The following is a 17,555-nucleotide window of genomic DNA, read 5'->3' as shown; positions in this document are numbered from 1 at the left end:
GGAATGACTTCAGAGAAGTAGACATCCACTCCTGGTTCGAGAGTTAGGGCTTTTGGCCGCCAGTCAGCAGCATGGCCATGATGGGAGTGCTGGCTGCCATGGCAGCAAAGGGGGCTTCCCATACCAACCATATGACCCTGGGAAACCCCATCAGCTTATCAGTTACTCCCAACAACTTTCTTCCAATTATCTATTGCAGCACAGTTGCTGATCTGCTTTGGTAGAGGGGATGGCCTTATCAATATTTCTTTATACCTCTGAATGAACAAAATCCCAAAGGAAAATATGCTTCCTTGGGAAGCAATGGGATCCCCATCCCTAGAGGTATTCCTAAGAGGAGGCTGAATGACCACTTGTAGGACAAGGTACAAGGTTGATGACAGTTGAGGGTTGAACTAGATCTGGGTTCCCCAGACTGCCCCAAAGGTTCTACAATACACACAGAAATATGTCACGTGAACTCAAGGACAAGTGAACTCAGAAGTCTGAATAGACTTCTTCAGGATCTTATTTTTACTGTTCTCTTTTACATCTCTTTAATTTCTGAATACATGCTCCCCTCACTCACTTTTTAAAAAGTCATCTTTTATAATATAAATAAATAGGAAAAGGAAAAACTAGTTTAGCAAAACAGGGCCCTCCATCAGCTGGGCCTGGTGGCCTGTAGACGGGGTGTGCCGTACCCACAGCCCCCCACTTTCCCAGAGCCTCCGCTGTTCTGTGAGACCACAGCAGGCGGCGGTGGTGGCTGAGTTTGTTTGTGGTCATTGTGCGTCTTCTTTCTTGGGAGCCGTGGACGACTCTGTCACATCCGAGGCCTCCCCCGGCTTCTCTGTGTTCTGCCTAGTCTTGGGGCCTGGTGCTCTTACCTTTGTGTGTCGTTTTTTGTCTAGTGCTTCCCCAGTGGACAGCCGTACAATATGTTTCCACACAATGTGACGCTCTGGATGCTATGGTGGACCTGAGAATATACGTTTTGTCATTGTTGGCTTTGGGGGAAATACTCAGAATGGGATGTTTGGGTGAAAGTCTGGACATTTGGTCACTTTATTAGCCTGATTACAGGCTGTTTTCTAGAATGTCCCAGCCAGTCCCTAACTCTGCTGGCAGCTTCACTAGTTTGCTGACTATGAGGGGAAGCCTCAGCTGGTGGATTCAGCTTCCCCAAGTTGTGTACAATGGACATGGGGGTGCTCAGCTAATGAGGCACAAGCAGTAGGTCCTGCCTCCTGGATCCTGCTGGGAAATGAGGCAGGAATTCTGCATACAGGCTCGAAAGAGCTCCAGGAGCCAGAAAGTCCTGAGTTCAAATCCTGCTTCAGTGAGACATGAGCTCATTCTTTTCATTGTAAAAGTGAACCCTCTGACAGGGCTTTGTTGTAGCACCAAAAAAGATAAAATATGTGAAGTGCTTTGCAAACTTAGACAAATGCTAACTCTAAGTGGGCCCTCCTTCCTCTCAGAGGCAATTGTGTTTGACCAGGTTGTGCCTGAAGCGAGGGATTGGGTTTCCTGGCTGTGCCAGGCTGTGCTCCACCCTGAGCCGGACCCTCCCCCTTTCTCCTCCACAGCCACTGCTGGGGCGCTCCGGACTCCCACAGGGCCCTTCTGAGCTGAAAGTGGCCGTGGTGACGGTGGATGACTGTGACCCTGGCGTGGCGCTGCGCTTTGGAGCTGTCCTGGGGAACTATTCCTGTGCTGCCCAGGGCACCCAGGCTGGCAGCAAGAAGTGAGAGGGATGGGAAGCTGGGGCTGGGGGCCAAAGTGCCAGGCGTGCTCTTTCCTGCCAGTCATGCCTGGTCCCAAGTGAGGGGTATGGGGAGAAAGGCAGGGTAAAAGAAAAGAAACAAGTCCAAGAACAAAAGAATTGTGGGATAGCGGAGGACTCAGCGGGCCTGCGGGGCAGGGACTGCGGAGGGAGGACTCAAAGGGCCTGCAGGGCAGGGACTGCAGAGGGAGGACTCAGAGGGCCTGTAGGGCAGGGACTGCGGAGGGAGGACTCAGAGGGCCTGCGGGGCAGGGACTGCGGAGGGAGGACCCAGAGGGCCTGTAGGGCAGGGACTGTGGAGGGAGGACTCAGAGGGCCTGCGGGGCAGGGACTGCGGAGGGAGGACCAGAGGGCCTGTAGGGCAGGGACTGCGGAGGGAGGACTCAGAGGGTCTGTGGGGCAGATCCCCTGACCCCTGTGGGTGCCATCCTCAGCTCCTTCCCCGCTCACCAGCCCGGGCTCTGTCAGCGCTCCCTTCCCTCATTTCCGCCCTTCTGTGATGTCTGCATCAGGTCCCTGGATCTGACAGGTCCCCTGCTACTGGGAGGGGTCCCTGACCTACCTGAGAGCTTTCCCATCCGTACTCGCCACTTTGTGGGCTGCATGCGAAACCTGCAGGTAGACAGCCGGCGTGTGGACATGGCGGACTTCATCGCCAACAATGGCACTGTGCCTGGTATGAGGGGACAGAAGTGGCAGGCCTTGGGGAAGGGCAGTTCTCCCTAAGCACAATGAAGGTGAAGGCCGGCTGAGATCTGCACTGCCAGGGGCTGCCCGGGCACCAGGCCTGTCTGAGACCCTCTCCCTCTGCCAGGGTGCCCAGCCAAGAAGAACGTATGTGACAGCAACACCTGCCAGAATGGGGGCACCTGCGTCAACCAGTGGGACACGTTCAGCTGCGAGTGCCCCCTAGGCTATGGAGGCAAGAGCTGTGCCCAGGGTAAGTTGAGCACAACTCAGGTTTTGCTCACTCTGACCTTCTGCTCCTTCTCCAGGCTCAGGAGGCAGGATGTCTTGGAGAAGAAGCACGTCTGTCTGTGGGTGGAAAAGCCTGCCTGGGCGAAGCTGCCCTGGGGTGGGCAGCAGAGGAGACAATGAGCCCAGTCAGACTGCGGGTCTGAGCTTGGCTCCCAGGGTGTGGTGGGAAGAGTATTGTGGGGCTGGGCCTGGGGGAGAGTGGGCAGGGCAGAGGTCTGCCCCCCAGGACAGCTGCGCCCTAGAACCCTCCCCAAGGGATTGCTTTAACCATTTCTTCCCCAAATTCTCCACCTTTTGTCTCATTTCCTTGACTTCTCCAGAGATGGCGAATCCTCAGCGCTTCCTGGGTAGGAGCCTAATGGCCTGGCATGGCTTGGCACTTCCCATCACCCAGTCCTGGCACCTCAGCCTCATGTTCCGTACCCGCCAGGCAGATGGCATCCTGCTGCAGGGGATCACCAGAGGGCACAGCACCATCACCCTGGAGGTGGGCACTAAGGCTGGGATTGGCAATGGGCAGGGATAGAGGAGAGGGCATGGATCTCGGGGTAAAGGCCCGGACAGTGATCAGGGAAGGGATCGGGCTTTGGATGGGCAGCAGCGCCATCTGCTGGGCATTTGTACTTTAACACCAGGCCCCTGGGCGGGCATAAAAGCCGTTTTATCTTCTCCGCTGCCCAGATGAGAGAGGGTCACGTGATGCTGAGTGTGGAGGGCACCGGCGTCCAGACCTCCTTTCTGCGGCTGGAGCCGGGCAGGGCCAATGACGGGGACTGGCACCACGTGCAGCTGGTGCTTGGAGTCAGCGGAGGTGCCCGAGAGCCCGGGCACGCCATCCTGTCCTTCGACTACGGGCAGCAGCAGGCGGAAGGCAACCTGGGTCCCCGGCTGCACGGGCTGCACCTCACAAACGTGACTGTGGGCGGGGCGGCAGGACCTGGTGGGAGCGTGGCCCAAGGCTTCCGGGGCTGCCTGCAGGTGAGCAAGAAGCGCCCCTCCTGCCCGCCCACTTCTGCTCCCTCACCCGCAGGGAGGTGACGGCCGCTTCCTCTCCCCCCAGGGCGTGCGAGTGGGTGAGGCGGCCGATGGGGCCAGCAGCCTTGACCCCAGCAGGGCAGAGCGGGCCAACGTGGAGCAGGGCTGCAGCCTCCCTGATCCCTGTGACTCCAACCCCTGCCCCACCAACAGCTACTGCAGCGATGACTGGGACAGCTACTCCTGCAGCTGCGACCCTGGTACTGGGCAGGGCGGGGGGCCGGGGGGCCACGCACCTTGGGGGACTGGGCGCTGGGGAGAGAGGGAGGGACACAGGGGGAGAAGGCCTGATGGCTCAGTCTGCGGCCTCAGGTTACTACGGCGATAGCTGTGCCAACGTCTGCACCCTGAACCCCTGTGAGCACCAGTCCGTGTGTACCCGCAAGCCCAGTGCCCCGCATGGCTACACCTGCGAGTGTCCCCACAACTACTTCGGGCCCTACTGTGAGACCAGGTGTGTGGCCGGGGTTGCCAGGGGTGGGGTTTGCACCCAGGCTGTCGAGAGTCTTCATGGAGGCTGGAATGGTCTAGAGGGGCTTTCTTGCTGAGCGTGGCACGGGCCAGAGGGCACAGAAGTCTGCGTGGAAGGCAGGGTCCGTGTGGCCCAGTGGGCAGAGGCACCTCAGGGGAGGAGGGCCTCTGACACGGCCCTGGGGCAGACTAGGCACAGGAAGGCGTTGGTACCAGGGAGGCCGGGCTTAGTTCCTTCAGAAGGTGCCAGGCCCTCCGGTGCTGGGGATGCAAAGACAAGGATGACCGTCCCAGGGCACAGTGGGGGAACACGCAGCGTGGTGTCGGGAAGATGCTGCCCCGGCCCGAGGGCCGTGTGACCACAGACACGCCACTTAACCCTTTCAGTCTTGGTCTGGTCACCTGTGAGATGGGGGGGTTTCTGAGGGGAGGAGGCTCGAGTGGGAAAGGGGCTTTACTCAGGCCACACAAGGGAGGGGTCCAGGCCGGCTGGCTGCTGAGCCAGTCCCGTCCTCCACCACACCGTGCCGCTGTAAGCGGGGTGGATTTATACCTGTTCGTGGCCTTCCTCGGCAGGATCGACCAGCCATGCCCTCGAGGCTGGTGGGGACATCCCATGTGCGGTCCCTGCAACTGTGATGTCAGCCAAGGCTTCGACCCCGACTGTAACAAGACCAGTGGGGAATGCCGCTGCAAGGTCACTAGCACTGGCTGGGCTGTGGGGGCCAACCCCCTCCCCCTGCCCAGGGACCACTCCCTGCCCATCCAAGTCCTTAGCTGCTGCCTGGGGGCCCACGGAGGAAACCTGGGATGAGAGGGATGTGAGGGGGCGGGGGGGAGGGGAGGAAACAAGAGGGACTGCCCTTCCTTATGCTCCCCTCCACATCTGAGAGGCCCTGGGGGAGGGGGACAGCGGGAAGAGGTGGTTGTGTCTGGCTCTTCGCTCATCGGCCCCTTTCTTCTGCTGCCTGCCATTAGGAGAACCATTACCGCCCACTGGGCAGCCCTGCGTGCCTCCTGTGTGATTGTTACCCCACGGGTTCTCTGTCCCGGGTCTGTGATCCGGAGGATGGTCAGTGCCCTTGCAAACCAGGGGTCATCGGGCGCCAGTGTGACCGCTGCGACAACCCTTTTGCTGAAGTGACAGCCAATGGCTGTGAAGGTGGGTACACAGCTTATGGCAGATCAAGTGGGGGCCCATCTTCCCAGGAGAGTTAGTGGGCCACGAGCTCTGCCTGCTGGGCTGAACGTGGTCCCAGACTTCTGGGAGGACCTCAGGCCATTGCCTGCTATCTCCTCTTCCCAGGAAACACAGTTTTTCCTTCAAGGAATTTTGGTTTGTCTCTGACACACGTGCTGGAGGAGAGGAGGGGGAGCAGCTTCTGGTAGCCCTGTCCCCACCCCTGTAACCCTGTCTTTCCCTCTGCAGTGAATTACGACAGCTGCCCAAGGGCAATCGAAGCTGGCATCTGGTGGCCTCGGACCCGATTTGGGCTGCCTGCCGCAGCACCGTGCCCCAAGGGCTCCTTTGGTAGGTTTCCCTGACGCTAGAATGCCATCTGCACTTGGCCATCCTGAGGAGGGAGAAGCCCTTCTGACCTTACTTCTCTGACCTGAGTTCAGAGGTTACCCCCTCCCATTCCCCTTGCCCCTTGGGGAGGCTTTCTGTGGTTCAGGGGAGCCACCACAGATGTTCTGGGCCTGGCATCTGTGACTGCTCTGCAGACACCCTGGGGTCACTGGTTCTGGGTCCAACAAGCTGCTGGGGCCCAGTTGGCATTGGGCCGGCCTTGCTTCTCCCTCCCTGCTGTGGTAACTAATGAAGGAAACTGAGGGCACGGACAGCACAGGCTGGTCCTGGGTTCGAGCTGAGGAAGGGCTGTTGGAGAGAGCTGGGGGGAGGGGGAGGCCTTGCAGGATGATTGGATGAAGAAGCAGCCTCAGAGAAGGCGCCAATCCAGCCCTGCCTCTCCTGCCAGCCCATTGACAGCTAAGTGCTGTAGGCAGCTCTCGGTGACAGGAGGTGGCCGTGAGGGTGCCCACCCGCCCGGGGAGAAGTCACATCTGTGCCTCCTTGGGGGCGGAACTTCCAGGATGGGGGCTCCCTGGGCAGCCTGGGGAGAAACCCTTGAAGTTGCCAAACTGGCCCAGCAGCCTCCTCTAGCCTCTAAGTGTCCAGGGTAGAATCTGAATCCAAGGCCATCCTCAGCACGCTCCCTACAGAGCCTCTGTGGCAGATGTTTAAAGGGCGGTTATTCTGATATGGGAAGAGGGACGGAAGCATGGATCCCCACGCGATCCCATGGGAGCTGGGAATACCCAAGAACAGGAGCACCCAGTGGTCTCCTTCCTCATTCCCCTGCCTCTCCCCACAGGGACCGCAGTGCGGCACTGCGATGAGCATCGAGGATGGCTGCCCCCCGACCTCTTCAACTGCACCTCAGTCACCTTCTCGGAGCTGAAGGGCTTTGTAAGTAGCACTGCTGTCTGCTTGGAGAGGGCAAGGTCTCGGAGGGAATCCAATGGACTTGTTCTTGATGGGATGACCTCGGAGGTCTCTCTGAGAACCTAGAGGCGAGCCCGTCCTGGAGACGCTCTTTCTCAGCAGCTCTTGTTTCTTGGCTGCAGTCAAATACTGAATGGGAAATTGGATTTGTGGGAAATCAGCGGCGCAGGCTTTGTTTTTTCAGCTCCAGATTTACTCCCTACCCCTTCCCCCCTCCCCCCCCAAAGAAAGAAAAACAAAACCCATTGCAGATATACAAAATAAAGCAGAGCACATGTCCTGCACTCTTGGGTGAGGGACCAGCTGGATGTCAGGCCGGCCAGAGCACTGGGCCCGGGATCAGGAAGGCCTGGTACAAATCGGACTGCACTGATTATCCGTGTGGTCATGGACCAGTCAGTCCACCTCGGTTGTCTTGGATTCCTCATCTGTAAAGTAGAAATAATAGCAGCACCTTGCTCCTGGGGTTGTGAGCATCAGAGAAGAGAGTTTTTGTAAAAGATGCCAAGCACGATGCATGCAGTAGGTGCTCCGCAAATACTTGTTCAGAGTTCCTAAGGCTCTCCCAGTACCTGTTGGGCCCAGTACCTTGCACCAGTTCCTTCGAGGCTTCCCGGGTCTCTCAGAGGCCTTGCCTCTCCTCCTTTCTGAGAGCCCCCTCAAGGCTGTCACTGCCGCTGCCCTGGGGGATGTGCACCCCTTCAGCTCGTCCTGCTTTGCCGCCACACGCAGCTGCCACCAGTGTGGTGTCTGGGGTTCTTTTTCCTCTTGGACCTCTTTGGGTCCAGTTCCATAGTAGAATCTCTGGGTCACAGGGCCGTGCTTCCCACATCTGCTTCCAGAATGGCCAGGCCGGTCCACAGAGTGCACCAAGGACCTGCTTTCCCACGGCTCCTCCAGCGTTAGTCATTCCTTTTTCCTCCGCTTCGCCAGTCCGATGGGCAGGAGGTGATCTGGCTGCAATGCACCACTAATTAACTCCTGATTGCCGCCCCTTGCCCTGCAGCTGTTGTACTTCACAGGGAGAGGCAGGGAGATCACGCTTCTCTCCTCAGGTGTCCTGTGGTCCCAGACAAGGCCTTTAATCCCTGACTTCATTTCCTCACCTGAAAAATAGTCCCAGTAGCACCTGCCTGACCTCCCCATGAGCTTTGGGTTCACTGCTCTCTCACTGTCGGTGTTGGCCATCGGGTTCCCCATGTTCTCCTGCTTCTGGTTTCTCATTCCTCCCCATCTGTCCCCAGGCCGAGCGGCTGCAGAGGAACGAGTCGGGCTTGGATGCTGGACGCTCCCAGAGGCTGGCGGTGCTGCTCCGAAACGCCACCCAGCACACCGCCGGCTACTTCGGCAGTGACGTCAAAGTGGCCTACCAGCTGGCCACGAAGCTGCTGGCCCACGAGAGCGTCCAGCGGGGCTTCGGGCTGGCCGCCACCCAGGATGTGCACTTCACGGAGGTGGGGGCGTGGGCAGGGCCCTCCCACCCGGGGCAGGGGCGCAGGGAGCAGCCTCAGACAGACCCGGCAGTGCTGAAATTAGGGGAGGCTCTCCCCAGGCAGACCTGGGAGCGGGACCCAGAGCTTTCCTTCCAGAAGCTCATGGTGTGGTCAGAGCAAGCAGAAGCGAAGGAGAAAGGGGATCGGGGCTCATGGCAGACAGCTGGGTTGGACTTCCTGGAGGAGATGGGTTTGGGGAAGGAGAGAAGGTGTCTCATAGACAGGAGGCAGCTAGGCCAGGCTCAGGCTCAGGGGCAGAGGAGGGCAGGTGTCTGAGAGGGGCCTTCCTTTGCCTGCTGCCATGGCGGAGGTGGGTGAGGAGGGCTGGGCCTCCGGGGCCTGACGCTACCTCCTGTTCCTCTCACACAGAATCTGCTGAGGGTTGGCAGCGCCCTCCTAGATGTTGGCAACAAGCGTCACTGGGAACTGATTCAGCAGACGGAGGGTGGCACCGCCTGGCTGCTGCACCATTATGAAGCCTATGCCAGTGCTCTTGCCCAGAACATGCGCCACACCTACCTGAGCCCATTCACCATCATCACACCCAACATCGGTCAGGGCAGGCTCCTGCGGGCACCGGGGAGTGGGGAGACTGAGGCTGGCCCCTTTAGCAATCAGGAACTGCAGATGGTTGGCATGGGCCCGGGAGGGTGAGGGCAGGGCAGGTGGAGGGGCACCAGACAGGACACCACCCATGTTGTGGTGGGAGAGTCTCTGGGCCCGTGGTCACCCCCTAAGGCTGGAAGGCTCTGACCTGTCACGTCCTTCCCTCCCACAGTCATCTCAGTGGTGCGCCTGGACAAGGGCAACTTTGCTGGGGCCAAGCTGCCTCACTATGAGGCACTTCGGGGGGAGCGGCCCCCCGACCTCGAGACAACGGTCATCCTCCCTGAGTCTGTGTTTAAGGCAACAGAAAGTCAAGGTTAGTGGGTGGGACTGAGCTCCTCAGAGGAGGAGGGAGAGTGGGAAGGCAAGGATCTGAGTTCAAGGGAAAGGCCCTGTGTGGGCTACAGAGGGGACCATGCTGGGGGGGGGTCTTAGAGGAAGGAGGGCCTTGGGGCTCAAAGTCTCCTGTTATGCGCCTCAGACCATCAGCCCCCAGGTGTGCCCGTGGCGCCAGGCGAGGCCCGGGAGCAGGAGGAGCTGGGTCGGCGGCAGAGGAGACACCCGGAGCTGAGCCAGGGCCAGGCGGTGGCCAGCGTCATCATCTACCGCACCCTGGCCGGGCTGCTGCCGCACAACTACGACCCTGACAAGCGCAGCCTGCGGTGAGCTCAGCGCGCGCCCGCTGCCCGGCGTCCATCCCTGCTGGTGCAGAGGAGCTGCGGGGGAGGGGCCGGGCGGGCGGAGGCCCTCATAGTCGGGTCAGGAAGCTTCACAGCTGAGTGTGTGCCGCGTGCCCTCTGAGCCTCCAGCAGAGAGTGCGCGAGGGACACGTGGCCCCGGGTGATAGAGAGCCCAAGGGCGCACACACGACCCGGGGCCGTCTCCTTCCTCCCCACTAGGGTTCCCAAACGGCCCGTCATCAACACGCCAGTGGTGAGCATCAGTGTCCATGACGACGAGGATCAGCTGCCGCGGGCCCTGGACAAGCCCGTCACGGTGCAGTTCCGGCTCCTGGAGACCGAGGAGCGTTCCAAACCCATCTGTGTCTTCTGGAATCACTCGATCCTGTGAGCTGGGGCCCGGGGCCGGGACCTCCCCTGCTCGGCCTCCTGCCCCACCCTTCTGTGGTCTCTTGGGCTACTGGGGGCGCCCCCCCCAGCAAGACCCCTGCTCCCGTTCCCCTCCATCCTCCCACCCTGTGCCCAGTCAGAAAACAAACTCCACCGTGGGGCTGCAGGAAACTGAGTGTGTGAGCAAGGAGGCTCCAGAGGCTGGACACCAGCCCCCAGCCCCGCTCAGTGCCCTGGTGGCCCCAGTCCCGCTGACTGCCTGCTTCCCTTCCTCCAGGGTGAGCGGGACAGGGGGCTGGTCAGCCCGGGGCTGCGAGGTGGTCTTCAGGAACGAGAGCCACGTCAGTTGCCAGTGTAACCACATGACCAGCTTCGCGGTGCTCATGGATGTGTCTCGCCGGGAGGTGGGAGGAGGCTGTGGGTCTGGGGACGAGGGGCCGCCCGGCATTAGGGGTAGCATGGGACAGAAGCACCGACAGACCCAGGGCGGAGAGGAGGCAGTGCCAGTGGCCTCCTGAAGCCTTGACCAGTCTTCCCTGGCCCTGCAGAATGGGGAGATCCTGCCCCTGAAGACAGTGACTTATGCAGCCCTGGGGGTGACCTTGGCTGCCCTGCTGCTCACCTTCCTCTTCCTCGCCTCCCTGCGGGCCCTGCGCTCTAACCAGCACGGCATCCGCAGGAACCTGGTGGCTGCCCTCGGCCTGGCCCAGCTGGTCTTCCTGCTGGGCATCAATCAGGCTGACCTGCCGGTGAGCGTCGTCCGCCCTTCTCCGCCTCCTCCTCCCCTGGCCAGGGCTGCGCTGCTCTCCTGTGCCCTGTGCCGCTCGTGCTCCCCCTAGATTCTCCCTCCCTTCCCGTGACTCTGCATTGTCCCCGTAACGTCCTCTGTAACCCACACAGATACGTGTATGCACAGACACGCATGCGTGACACACGCAGGCACACGTGCGCACAGACACGGACAGAGACGCATGCGTGCGTGCACTTAGACCCACGTTTGCCCACAGACGTGCACACCGATGGCATGCACATGCCGACGTGCACACAAGAACACACAGGTGCTCGGACACGTGCACACACATGTATATACACAGATGCCCTCGCATGCACACACGTGCCCTGGCAGGCCTGCGCTTTCTCCCCCTCCCCCAGCCCTGTGCTTCCTCTGAAGCCCACACCCTGCACCCTCCTCATTCGGGCCCTCGGGGGCTCCTCCCTTGTGCTGTAAGTAGGTGATAGAGCCTTCTCAGGATCGGGGGTGTAAAGGGAAACTTATCCCGACATAAAGGCGCACCCCCCCCCCCCAGTCCGCTTCAGGCTCCGGCCGGCCTGGCGGAGCCCTGGCGGGGGGCTGAGCGGCCCTGTGTGTCCCGCCCCCACAGTTTGCCTGCACCGTCATCGCCATCCTGCTGCACTTTCTGTACCTGTGCGCTTTCTCCTGGGCCCTGCTGGAGGCGCTGCACTTGTACCGCGCCCTCACCGAGGTTCGAGACGTCAACAGCGGCCCCATGCGCTTCTACTACATGCTGGGCTGGGGAGTGCCCGCCTTCATCACAGGTGCCTCCTCGCTCGTAGCAGCCCCATCACTGCCCGGGGGGGGGGGCGCAGGGTTCACCCAGGTCACCGGGGGCGGGGGGGGGGGGAGGGGGTAGCAGCCCCTGGTAGCCAGAGTTCTGGCACAAAAGGGACCACCTTGGGAAAGGACCCGGGGACCGGCAGCTGGTGGCACGTGGGATTGGGCCTGGAGGCAGGAGTTCAAATCCGGCCTCAGATAATTTCTTGTGGTGTGACCCTGGGCAAGTGACTTCACACCAGTCTGCCTCAGTTTTCTGTACTGTAAAATGGGAATGATAATGATAACACCCACTCGCCAGGGTCATTGAGAAGATCAAGTGAGATAAAAGCACGTAGCCCAGGCCTAGCACACAGGGAGCACCGTGTAAGCTTTAGCTGTGATAACAGCCGTTATTGTTATCGTCCTTGATGTTTTTTCAGGCCCCAGTCCGTGACCCTTCTCTCTCTTTTTCCATAGGCTTGGCGGTGGGCCTGGACCCTGAGGGCTATGGGAACCCTGACTTCTGCTGGCTCTCCATATACGACACTCTCATCTGGAGCTTTGCCGGCCCGGTGGCCTTTGCTGTCTCGGTGAGAGCTGGGAGGGTGGGCAGCTTCTCCCTGGTGAGGGGAGGCTTCGGGGCCTCCCCCGGTCCCCTCAGTGTTCCTTAAGCCTGGGAGGCGGGAGAGTGCTCTGTGCCCCCCAGCAGTGCGCCTTCTGATGGGGGCCGTGGTGCGACCAAGGGAACGTGTGAGCTCTGCTTCCAGGAGACTCTGGCTCCTCACTGGAGGCGGATGCCAGGCTGAGACCAGGGCAGGGGGGCTTCCTCTCCCCTCTCCTGGCTGCTGAGATGCCTTCTCTCCCACACCCAGATGAGCGTCTTCCTGTACCTCCTGGCAGCCCGTGCCTCGTGCGCTGCCCAGCGCCAGGGGTTTGAGAAGAAGGGCACCGTGTGAGTGTGGGCAGCGGCAGGGGGAAGGGAGAGCAGCATGTGAGAGGGTGCCACGGGGTCCGGGCCCTCCCTGGGCTCACGGGGCAGTGCCCCATCTCTCCTCAGTTCAGGCTTGCGCTCGGCCTTCGCTGTGCTGCTCCTGCTCAGTGCCACGTGGCTGCTGGCCCTGCTTTCTGTCAACAGTGACGCTCTCCTCTTTCACCATCTCTTTGCTGCCTGCAACTGTGTCCAGGTACCAGCCCTGGCTGGGGTGGGCACGGGATCCCGAAGGGACCGAAGGCACCGGGATGCTGGCCAAGAGGGGGCTGTGGAAGGGGCCGGGAGGCTTGGTGGTTCTGAAGGGGTATCTGGGTCTGCCTGACTCCTGGACCACCCCCCTCTCTCCTTCCAGGGCCCCTTCATCTTCCTCTCATATGTAGTGCTCAGCAAGGAGGTCCGAAAAGCCCTAAAATTCGCCTGTAGTCACAAGCCCAACCCTGACCCTGCCCTCACTACCAAATCTACTCTAACCTCGGTGAGAGGGCCAGGCGGGGAGGGAGGGGACCCGGGCAGAGGTGGGGGGCAGAAGCTTGGAGATGAGGGCTGCGGGGGTCTCCCGCTTGTCCAGTGCGAACGCTTGAGGGTCAGTGAGTCCTCAGTGCCCAGCACGGGGCCTTGCGTGAGGCAGAATGGGACAGTGTTTGTATCTGGGATAAAGAGGTATTTGGGTGCAAGCAGCTAGGAACTAGAGGGGTTTTTGGGGGAGACAAGGATGGTGATTGTGAGATAGTCGGCCCCCAGAAGTTTTTTCTTACAAAAAGCAGCAAGTGCTTGAAACGTCGAGGGCGTTTGGAGAAATCTTGAGCGTGGCATGTCAGATTCTGTAAGATTTGAAGAGGGATGAGTTGTCAGAAATATCTTGCCCACTATCAAGGATAGGGGACGTTTTATCAAGCAGAGGGAAATATATAGGGCCTGCCCTTTGAGAAACATGGCAGACAATTCTAGGGGAAGCTCCCTGGCTATTACTGCTTACCTTTGTCTCCATCTTCAGTCCTACAACTGCCCCAGCCCTTACGTAGACGGACGGCTCTACCAGCCCTACGGAGACTCGGCCGGCTCCCTGCACAGTGCCAGCCGCTCAGGCAAGAGTCAGCCCAGCTACATTCCCTTCCTGCTCAGGTGAGGCCCTTGGACAGGAGATGGGCCTCCCCAAGGGGAGGGTCCCCCTTGAGACCACGCTGGCCCAACCAACTCAGCTGGCCATTGAAAGCAAGAAAGGGAGGCCGGTCTGGGTGGGTGCTGGGAGAGGGCCTGGGATTGCCACTCTTGGCAAAGGCACAGGCCAGAGACAGAAAGCCAGCGGGCCGCCATGGAGCTGTGGCTCCTCACCCTCGTGGGCACTTGTCTCCCTGCAGGGAAGAATCAAGTCTGAACACTGGCCAAGGGCCGGCTGCTTTGGGGGACCCAGGAGTCCTGTTCCTGGAAGCTCAGGACCAGCAGCACGGTGAGCTCCTGAATGCCCTCTGGTGGGCAGAGTGGGGACCGTCTGGCATCCCCCAGCCACCCTGTGTGCCCGCTTAGCTCCGGCATCTGCACAGTGAGCAGAGACAAGAGGGGGCTCTCTGATCCCTCTCCCGCTCCCTCCAGGGCCTGATACAGACTCAGACAGTGACCTGTCCCTGGAGGACGACCAGAGCGGTTCCTATGCATCCACCCACTCGTCGGACAGCGAGGAGGAAGAGGAAGATGGCGCTTTCCCTGGGGAGCCAGGCTGGGACAGCTTGCTGGGACCCGGTGCTGAGCGATTGCCATTGCATAGTACCCCCAAAGGTAGATGGGCATTTGGGGTGGGTGAGAGGCAGTTCCCTGGGGGAGGGGAGGCATAGCCCCTCCCCCACATTGACCCTCTCTAGGGAAAGCGCGCAGTCTGCAGCATGGGGGCCCTTGAGATCTGACCTGCTTTCCCTCCTCCAGCTGATGGTGGCCCGGGGCCTGGCAAAGCCCCTTGGCCTAGTGAGCTTGGAACAGCCTCCAAGGAGGAGAACGGGGAGGCCTTGTGTCGGGACAGCCCCCTGGGCCCCCTGCCCGGACCCACTGTGCAGCCCCACAAAGGTGAGCCCTGCCCCGGAGAAGACCCTCCCGTACAAGGGACTGTGGGAAGGAGGCGGAAGGTCTGGGTTCTGGTTGTGCTCTCCTGAGTCTCTGCCCCCGGTGCTGGGCCCCAACCACCACAACTCCCTTCCTTGCAGGCATCCTCAAGAAGAAGTGTCTGCCCACCATCAGTGAGAAAAGCAACCTCCTGCGGCTGCCCCCGGAGCCGGGCACCGGCTCCTCGCGGGGCTCCTCGGCCAGTGAGAGCAGCCGGGCCGGCCCCCTCCCCCCACGTCCCCCTCCCCGACAGACGTTGCAGGAGCAGCTGAACGGGGTCACCCCTATCGCCATGAGCATCAAGGCGGGCACAGTGGATGAGGACTCATCGGGCTCAGAGTGAGTAGATGGCCTGGGCCGGACCCTCGGTGGCCGCTCCTGGGGCGGGGGGGGGCTCAGGTGCCCGGGAAGCTCTGAGGGGGGAAGGAGGGAGATATCTGGGCCAGAGGAGGCTGGGGAGACTGACTTAGGCGGGAAAGGCCAAGGGCTGGGGTTTCTTCCCTGTTTTCCTTCTCTGGTTGGAAGCTTCTGTCTCTTCTGCTCTGACACTAACCTGCTCTCTGCCTTTCTGTCACTTTTCCTTTCCTGCTTCTCCAGATTTCTCTTCTTTAACTTCCTGCATTAACCCTGGGCCCACGGCCCCCACGCCTGAGGCTCCCCTCTCATGCCCCCATACCATGTCTTGTGCTTTTTCCCCTCTTCCTCTGCCCACCCCCCAAACTTCCCTCTTCCTGCCCCACAGCAGTGACGAGACATCCATCTGAGGAGCCCGTGGGCATTGCCGGGAGGAATGCCCGCTCCCCCAACCCATCTTGTGCCAATCACCCCCTGCCATCACCCCTTGGCCCCAATGCACTTTGGAACCCTGGGGCCACACTTCCAAGGAAACGCTTTTTCAGAAAAGAGGAAAAAAAGAAAGAAAAAAAAAACTGGAAGGATATCTGCTCTTGTGTCTTCAGGGATGAATTTTTTATACAATGAAAACTGACTCTCCTCCACCCACTAGAGGATGGGACCTCCCAGGATCCTCCTCTGCCTCCCCCCAGTTTCCCATCTGCTGTGCCTCTGGGAGGAGGGGAAGGTTCTGGGGGGGCTGGGAATTTTCTGCCCCCCTTCTGCCATCACCAAAAGAAAAAGGACAAAGCCACACACTTCCTACAGGGGACAAGCTGGACAAGATAGGCTCCAGTTTGGGGGAGAGGGGACAATGACACTCCCCTTAAGAAGTGAACACCCCTGTCTGGGGGCAGGAGGGGTGGTAAAAGGACCAGCCTCCCTGCCCCCCAATGCTGCATGAACAAATGTAAAGGGGAAAGGACCCAGGAGTCCCTGACCCCTAGCTGGGGATGGTGCCCCTTTTCCTTTTCTCTAGGCCTCTGGCAGTGCTCAAGAACCAAGATTTTTGCTCAGTTTGCTGACCCAAAAGTTTTTTTTTTTTTTCCCTTCCCTTTCTGCCCAAACCATGCTGGGGAGGGGTCGTTTACATTGCTTGCCTTTGCTCTGGAGATGGATAGAAAAGCTCAAGGCCCCAGGTGGCTGGGGCTGGAGCCGGCCCAGGGAATGAGGAGGGGTCTTAGGTTGTGGGGTGGGTAACAGTGATTTGGCTCTGACCGCATCTCACCTGCCGGCCCCTGCTGTGGCCTCTGAGGTGGCTTCCGGTGTCTAATCTCTCGGAATTGCCTCTTTCTTCAAAGTCCCAGGAAGTAGTCTCCTCTTCCTTCCTCATCCTCCTTTCCCTCCTTCCTCCCCCTCCTCCCATTCCCTCTGAAGAGAGAGATAATATATATTATTTTTAATTTATTTGCCTTTTGTGTTGGGATGGGACTGTGTCTAGCTCCAGAGGATGTGGATGCCATCTGATGTCATGGATTTAGTGTCTCTCTGTGGTCTTCTGGCTTGGGAGCCAGGGCCTCTGGTCCCCTTGCTTCAACCTCAGGCTACCCTCTTAAGGGAGAAGCTGGTTTTAGGCGCCCCCAACTCCCCTCCATCTTGCCAGCTGCCATTCACTTGAGTCATTTTATCCTAAGCATGTGGACCAAATTCTGATGTCACTGATCATCCTCCTGGAGGCAGGTGGTCTAGGAAGAAGGGCTCCAGACTGGTAAACTTGACATTTCTTCTCTGCAAAGTTAGGTTCATTCATGGCTCTTCCTACAGCCTTGGATTGCCCATCTCTTCCCCACTCCTCTCCTCCTCTTCCACTTCTGCAGAGGGTTAAAACTGTAACTGCTTTTACTACTTGAAGACTTAAAAAACAACCCCACAAAGATGCTGGACTCATAACCTGTTACTAATTGTTGGATTGTACAGTTTGATTGCTACTGTAAATATTTATAGATTTTTGTTTGTTTGGCCTTCTCCCTCTACTGAATAAACTAGTTCTGTGCAGGTTTGAGCACTGCCAGCTTGACCCATTTGTCTCTTTATTCTGGAAGGCCGGGCAGTTGTGTGGACAGAGAAGGCTCAGAACAGTCTCGAGGTGGCCCAGCCCCCCGACAGCCGCCTACTGTCAGCCCTCTCCTGCCCTCGTTTTGGGTCTCCTGCTCGCCACCTGGGGCCATAGCCCTGGGACAAGAGGACCTTGTGCTGTCGGGTCTCTGCCCAGGACCGGGCCATGGTTGGGAATGGTGACTCTGGAGCTGTTGGGGGAGAGTCTGTTGGACCTCGGATTCCTCTTCTGTAAGAGGAGGGAGAGTAAATGAGTGTTTTAGGAGAGAGCCCAGGATCTGTCTTGGGAGTGCCTGGTTCAGATCCTGCCTCTCCCATACGAGTCCCTCTGTGCCACGCCACTTTTCTTCATCTTCTAAGTTGAAGGTATGGGCCCTTCTAGCTTAAATAGAGAATCTTAAGATCTTCCTTCCCACCACGTTTTTCCCGGTCATTCTCTCCCAGGATACTGGGCGTGGAGTCGGCATCGCATCCCATCTCAGATCCCCACACTCCTCCTGTGACTTTGGGCGGGCCATCTTGAGCTTCCATTTCCACCTCTGT

General features: G+C 59.5%; 1 protein-coding gene across 2 annotated transcripts in view; it reads left to right on the top strand.

The window, feature by feature from the left end:
• Nucleotides 1–16,974, top strand: part of CELSR2 (cadherin EGF LAG seven-pass G-type receptor 2) — a 46,839-nt gene extending 29,865 nt beyond the window's left edge. The window contains exons 6-34 of one of the 2 annotated variants that reach the window (XM_051993160.1): nt 1,572–1,729; nt 2,281–2,444; nt 2,583–2,708; nt 3,067–3,233; nt 3,428–3,724; nt 3,807–3,981; nt 4,094–4,235; nt 4,829–4,949; nt 5,231–5,414; nt 5,682–5,783; nt 6,628–6,722; nt 8,003–8,212; nt 8,621–8,804; nt 9,030–9,173; nt 9,339–9,519; nt 9,757–9,924; nt 10,205–10,331; nt 10,476–10,676; nt 11,310–11,484; nt 11,960–12,072; nt 12,355–12,434; nt 12,540–12,666; nt 12,826–12,948; nt 13,468–13,595; nt 13,832–13,920; nt 14,064–14,246; nt 14,391–14,528; nt 14,666–14,903; nt 15,307–16,974. In XM_051993160.1, coding sequence (XP_051849120.1) covers nt 1,572–1,729; nt 2,281–2,444; nt 2,583–2,708; nt 3,067–3,233; nt 3,428–3,724; nt 3,807–3,981; nt 4,094–4,235; nt 4,829–4,949; nt 5,231–5,414; nt 5,682–5,783; nt 6,628–6,722; nt 8,003–8,212; nt 8,621–8,804; nt 9,030–9,173; nt 9,339–9,519; nt 9,757–9,924; nt 10,205–10,331; nt 10,476–10,676; nt 11,310–11,484; nt 11,960–12,072; nt 12,355–12,434; nt 12,540–12,666; nt 12,826–12,948; nt 13,468–13,595; nt 13,832–13,920; nt 14,064–14,246; nt 14,391–14,528; nt 14,666–14,903; nt 15,307–15,328 — 4,362 coding nt within the window. In that variant the 3' untranslated portion in view covers nt 15,329–16,974. Of the gene's footprint in view, nt 1–1,571; nt 1,730–2,280; nt 2,445–2,582; nt 2,709–3,066; nt 3,234–3,427; nt 3,725–3,806; nt 3,982–4,093; nt 4,236–4,828; nt 4,950–5,230; nt 5,415–5,681; nt 5,784–6,627; nt 6,723–8,002; nt 8,213–8,620; nt 8,805–9,029; nt 9,174–9,338; nt 9,520–9,756; nt 9,925–10,204; nt 10,332–10,475; nt 10,677–11,309; nt 11,485–11,959; nt 12,073–12,354; nt 12,435–12,539; nt 12,667–12,825; nt 12,949–13,467; nt 13,596–13,831; nt 13,921–14,063; nt 14,247–14,390; nt 14,529–14,665; nt 14,904–15,161 lie in introns of both variants that reach the window. The other variant, XM_051993158.1, reaches the window with a different exon arrangement.
• Nucleotides 16,975–17,555: the final 581 nt, after the last annotated feature.

Source organism: Antechinus flavipes, chromosome 4 (genome assembly GCF_016432865.1).
Source record: "Antechinus flavipes isolate AdamAnt ecotype Samford, QLD, Australia chromosome 4, AdamAnt_v2, whole genome shotgun sequence".
Lineage (NCBI taxonomy): Eukaryota > Metazoa > Chordata > Mammalia > Dasyuromorphia > Dasyuridae > Antechinus > Antechinus flavipes.
This window is presented reverse-complemented; position numbering and strand designations above follow the sequence as displayed.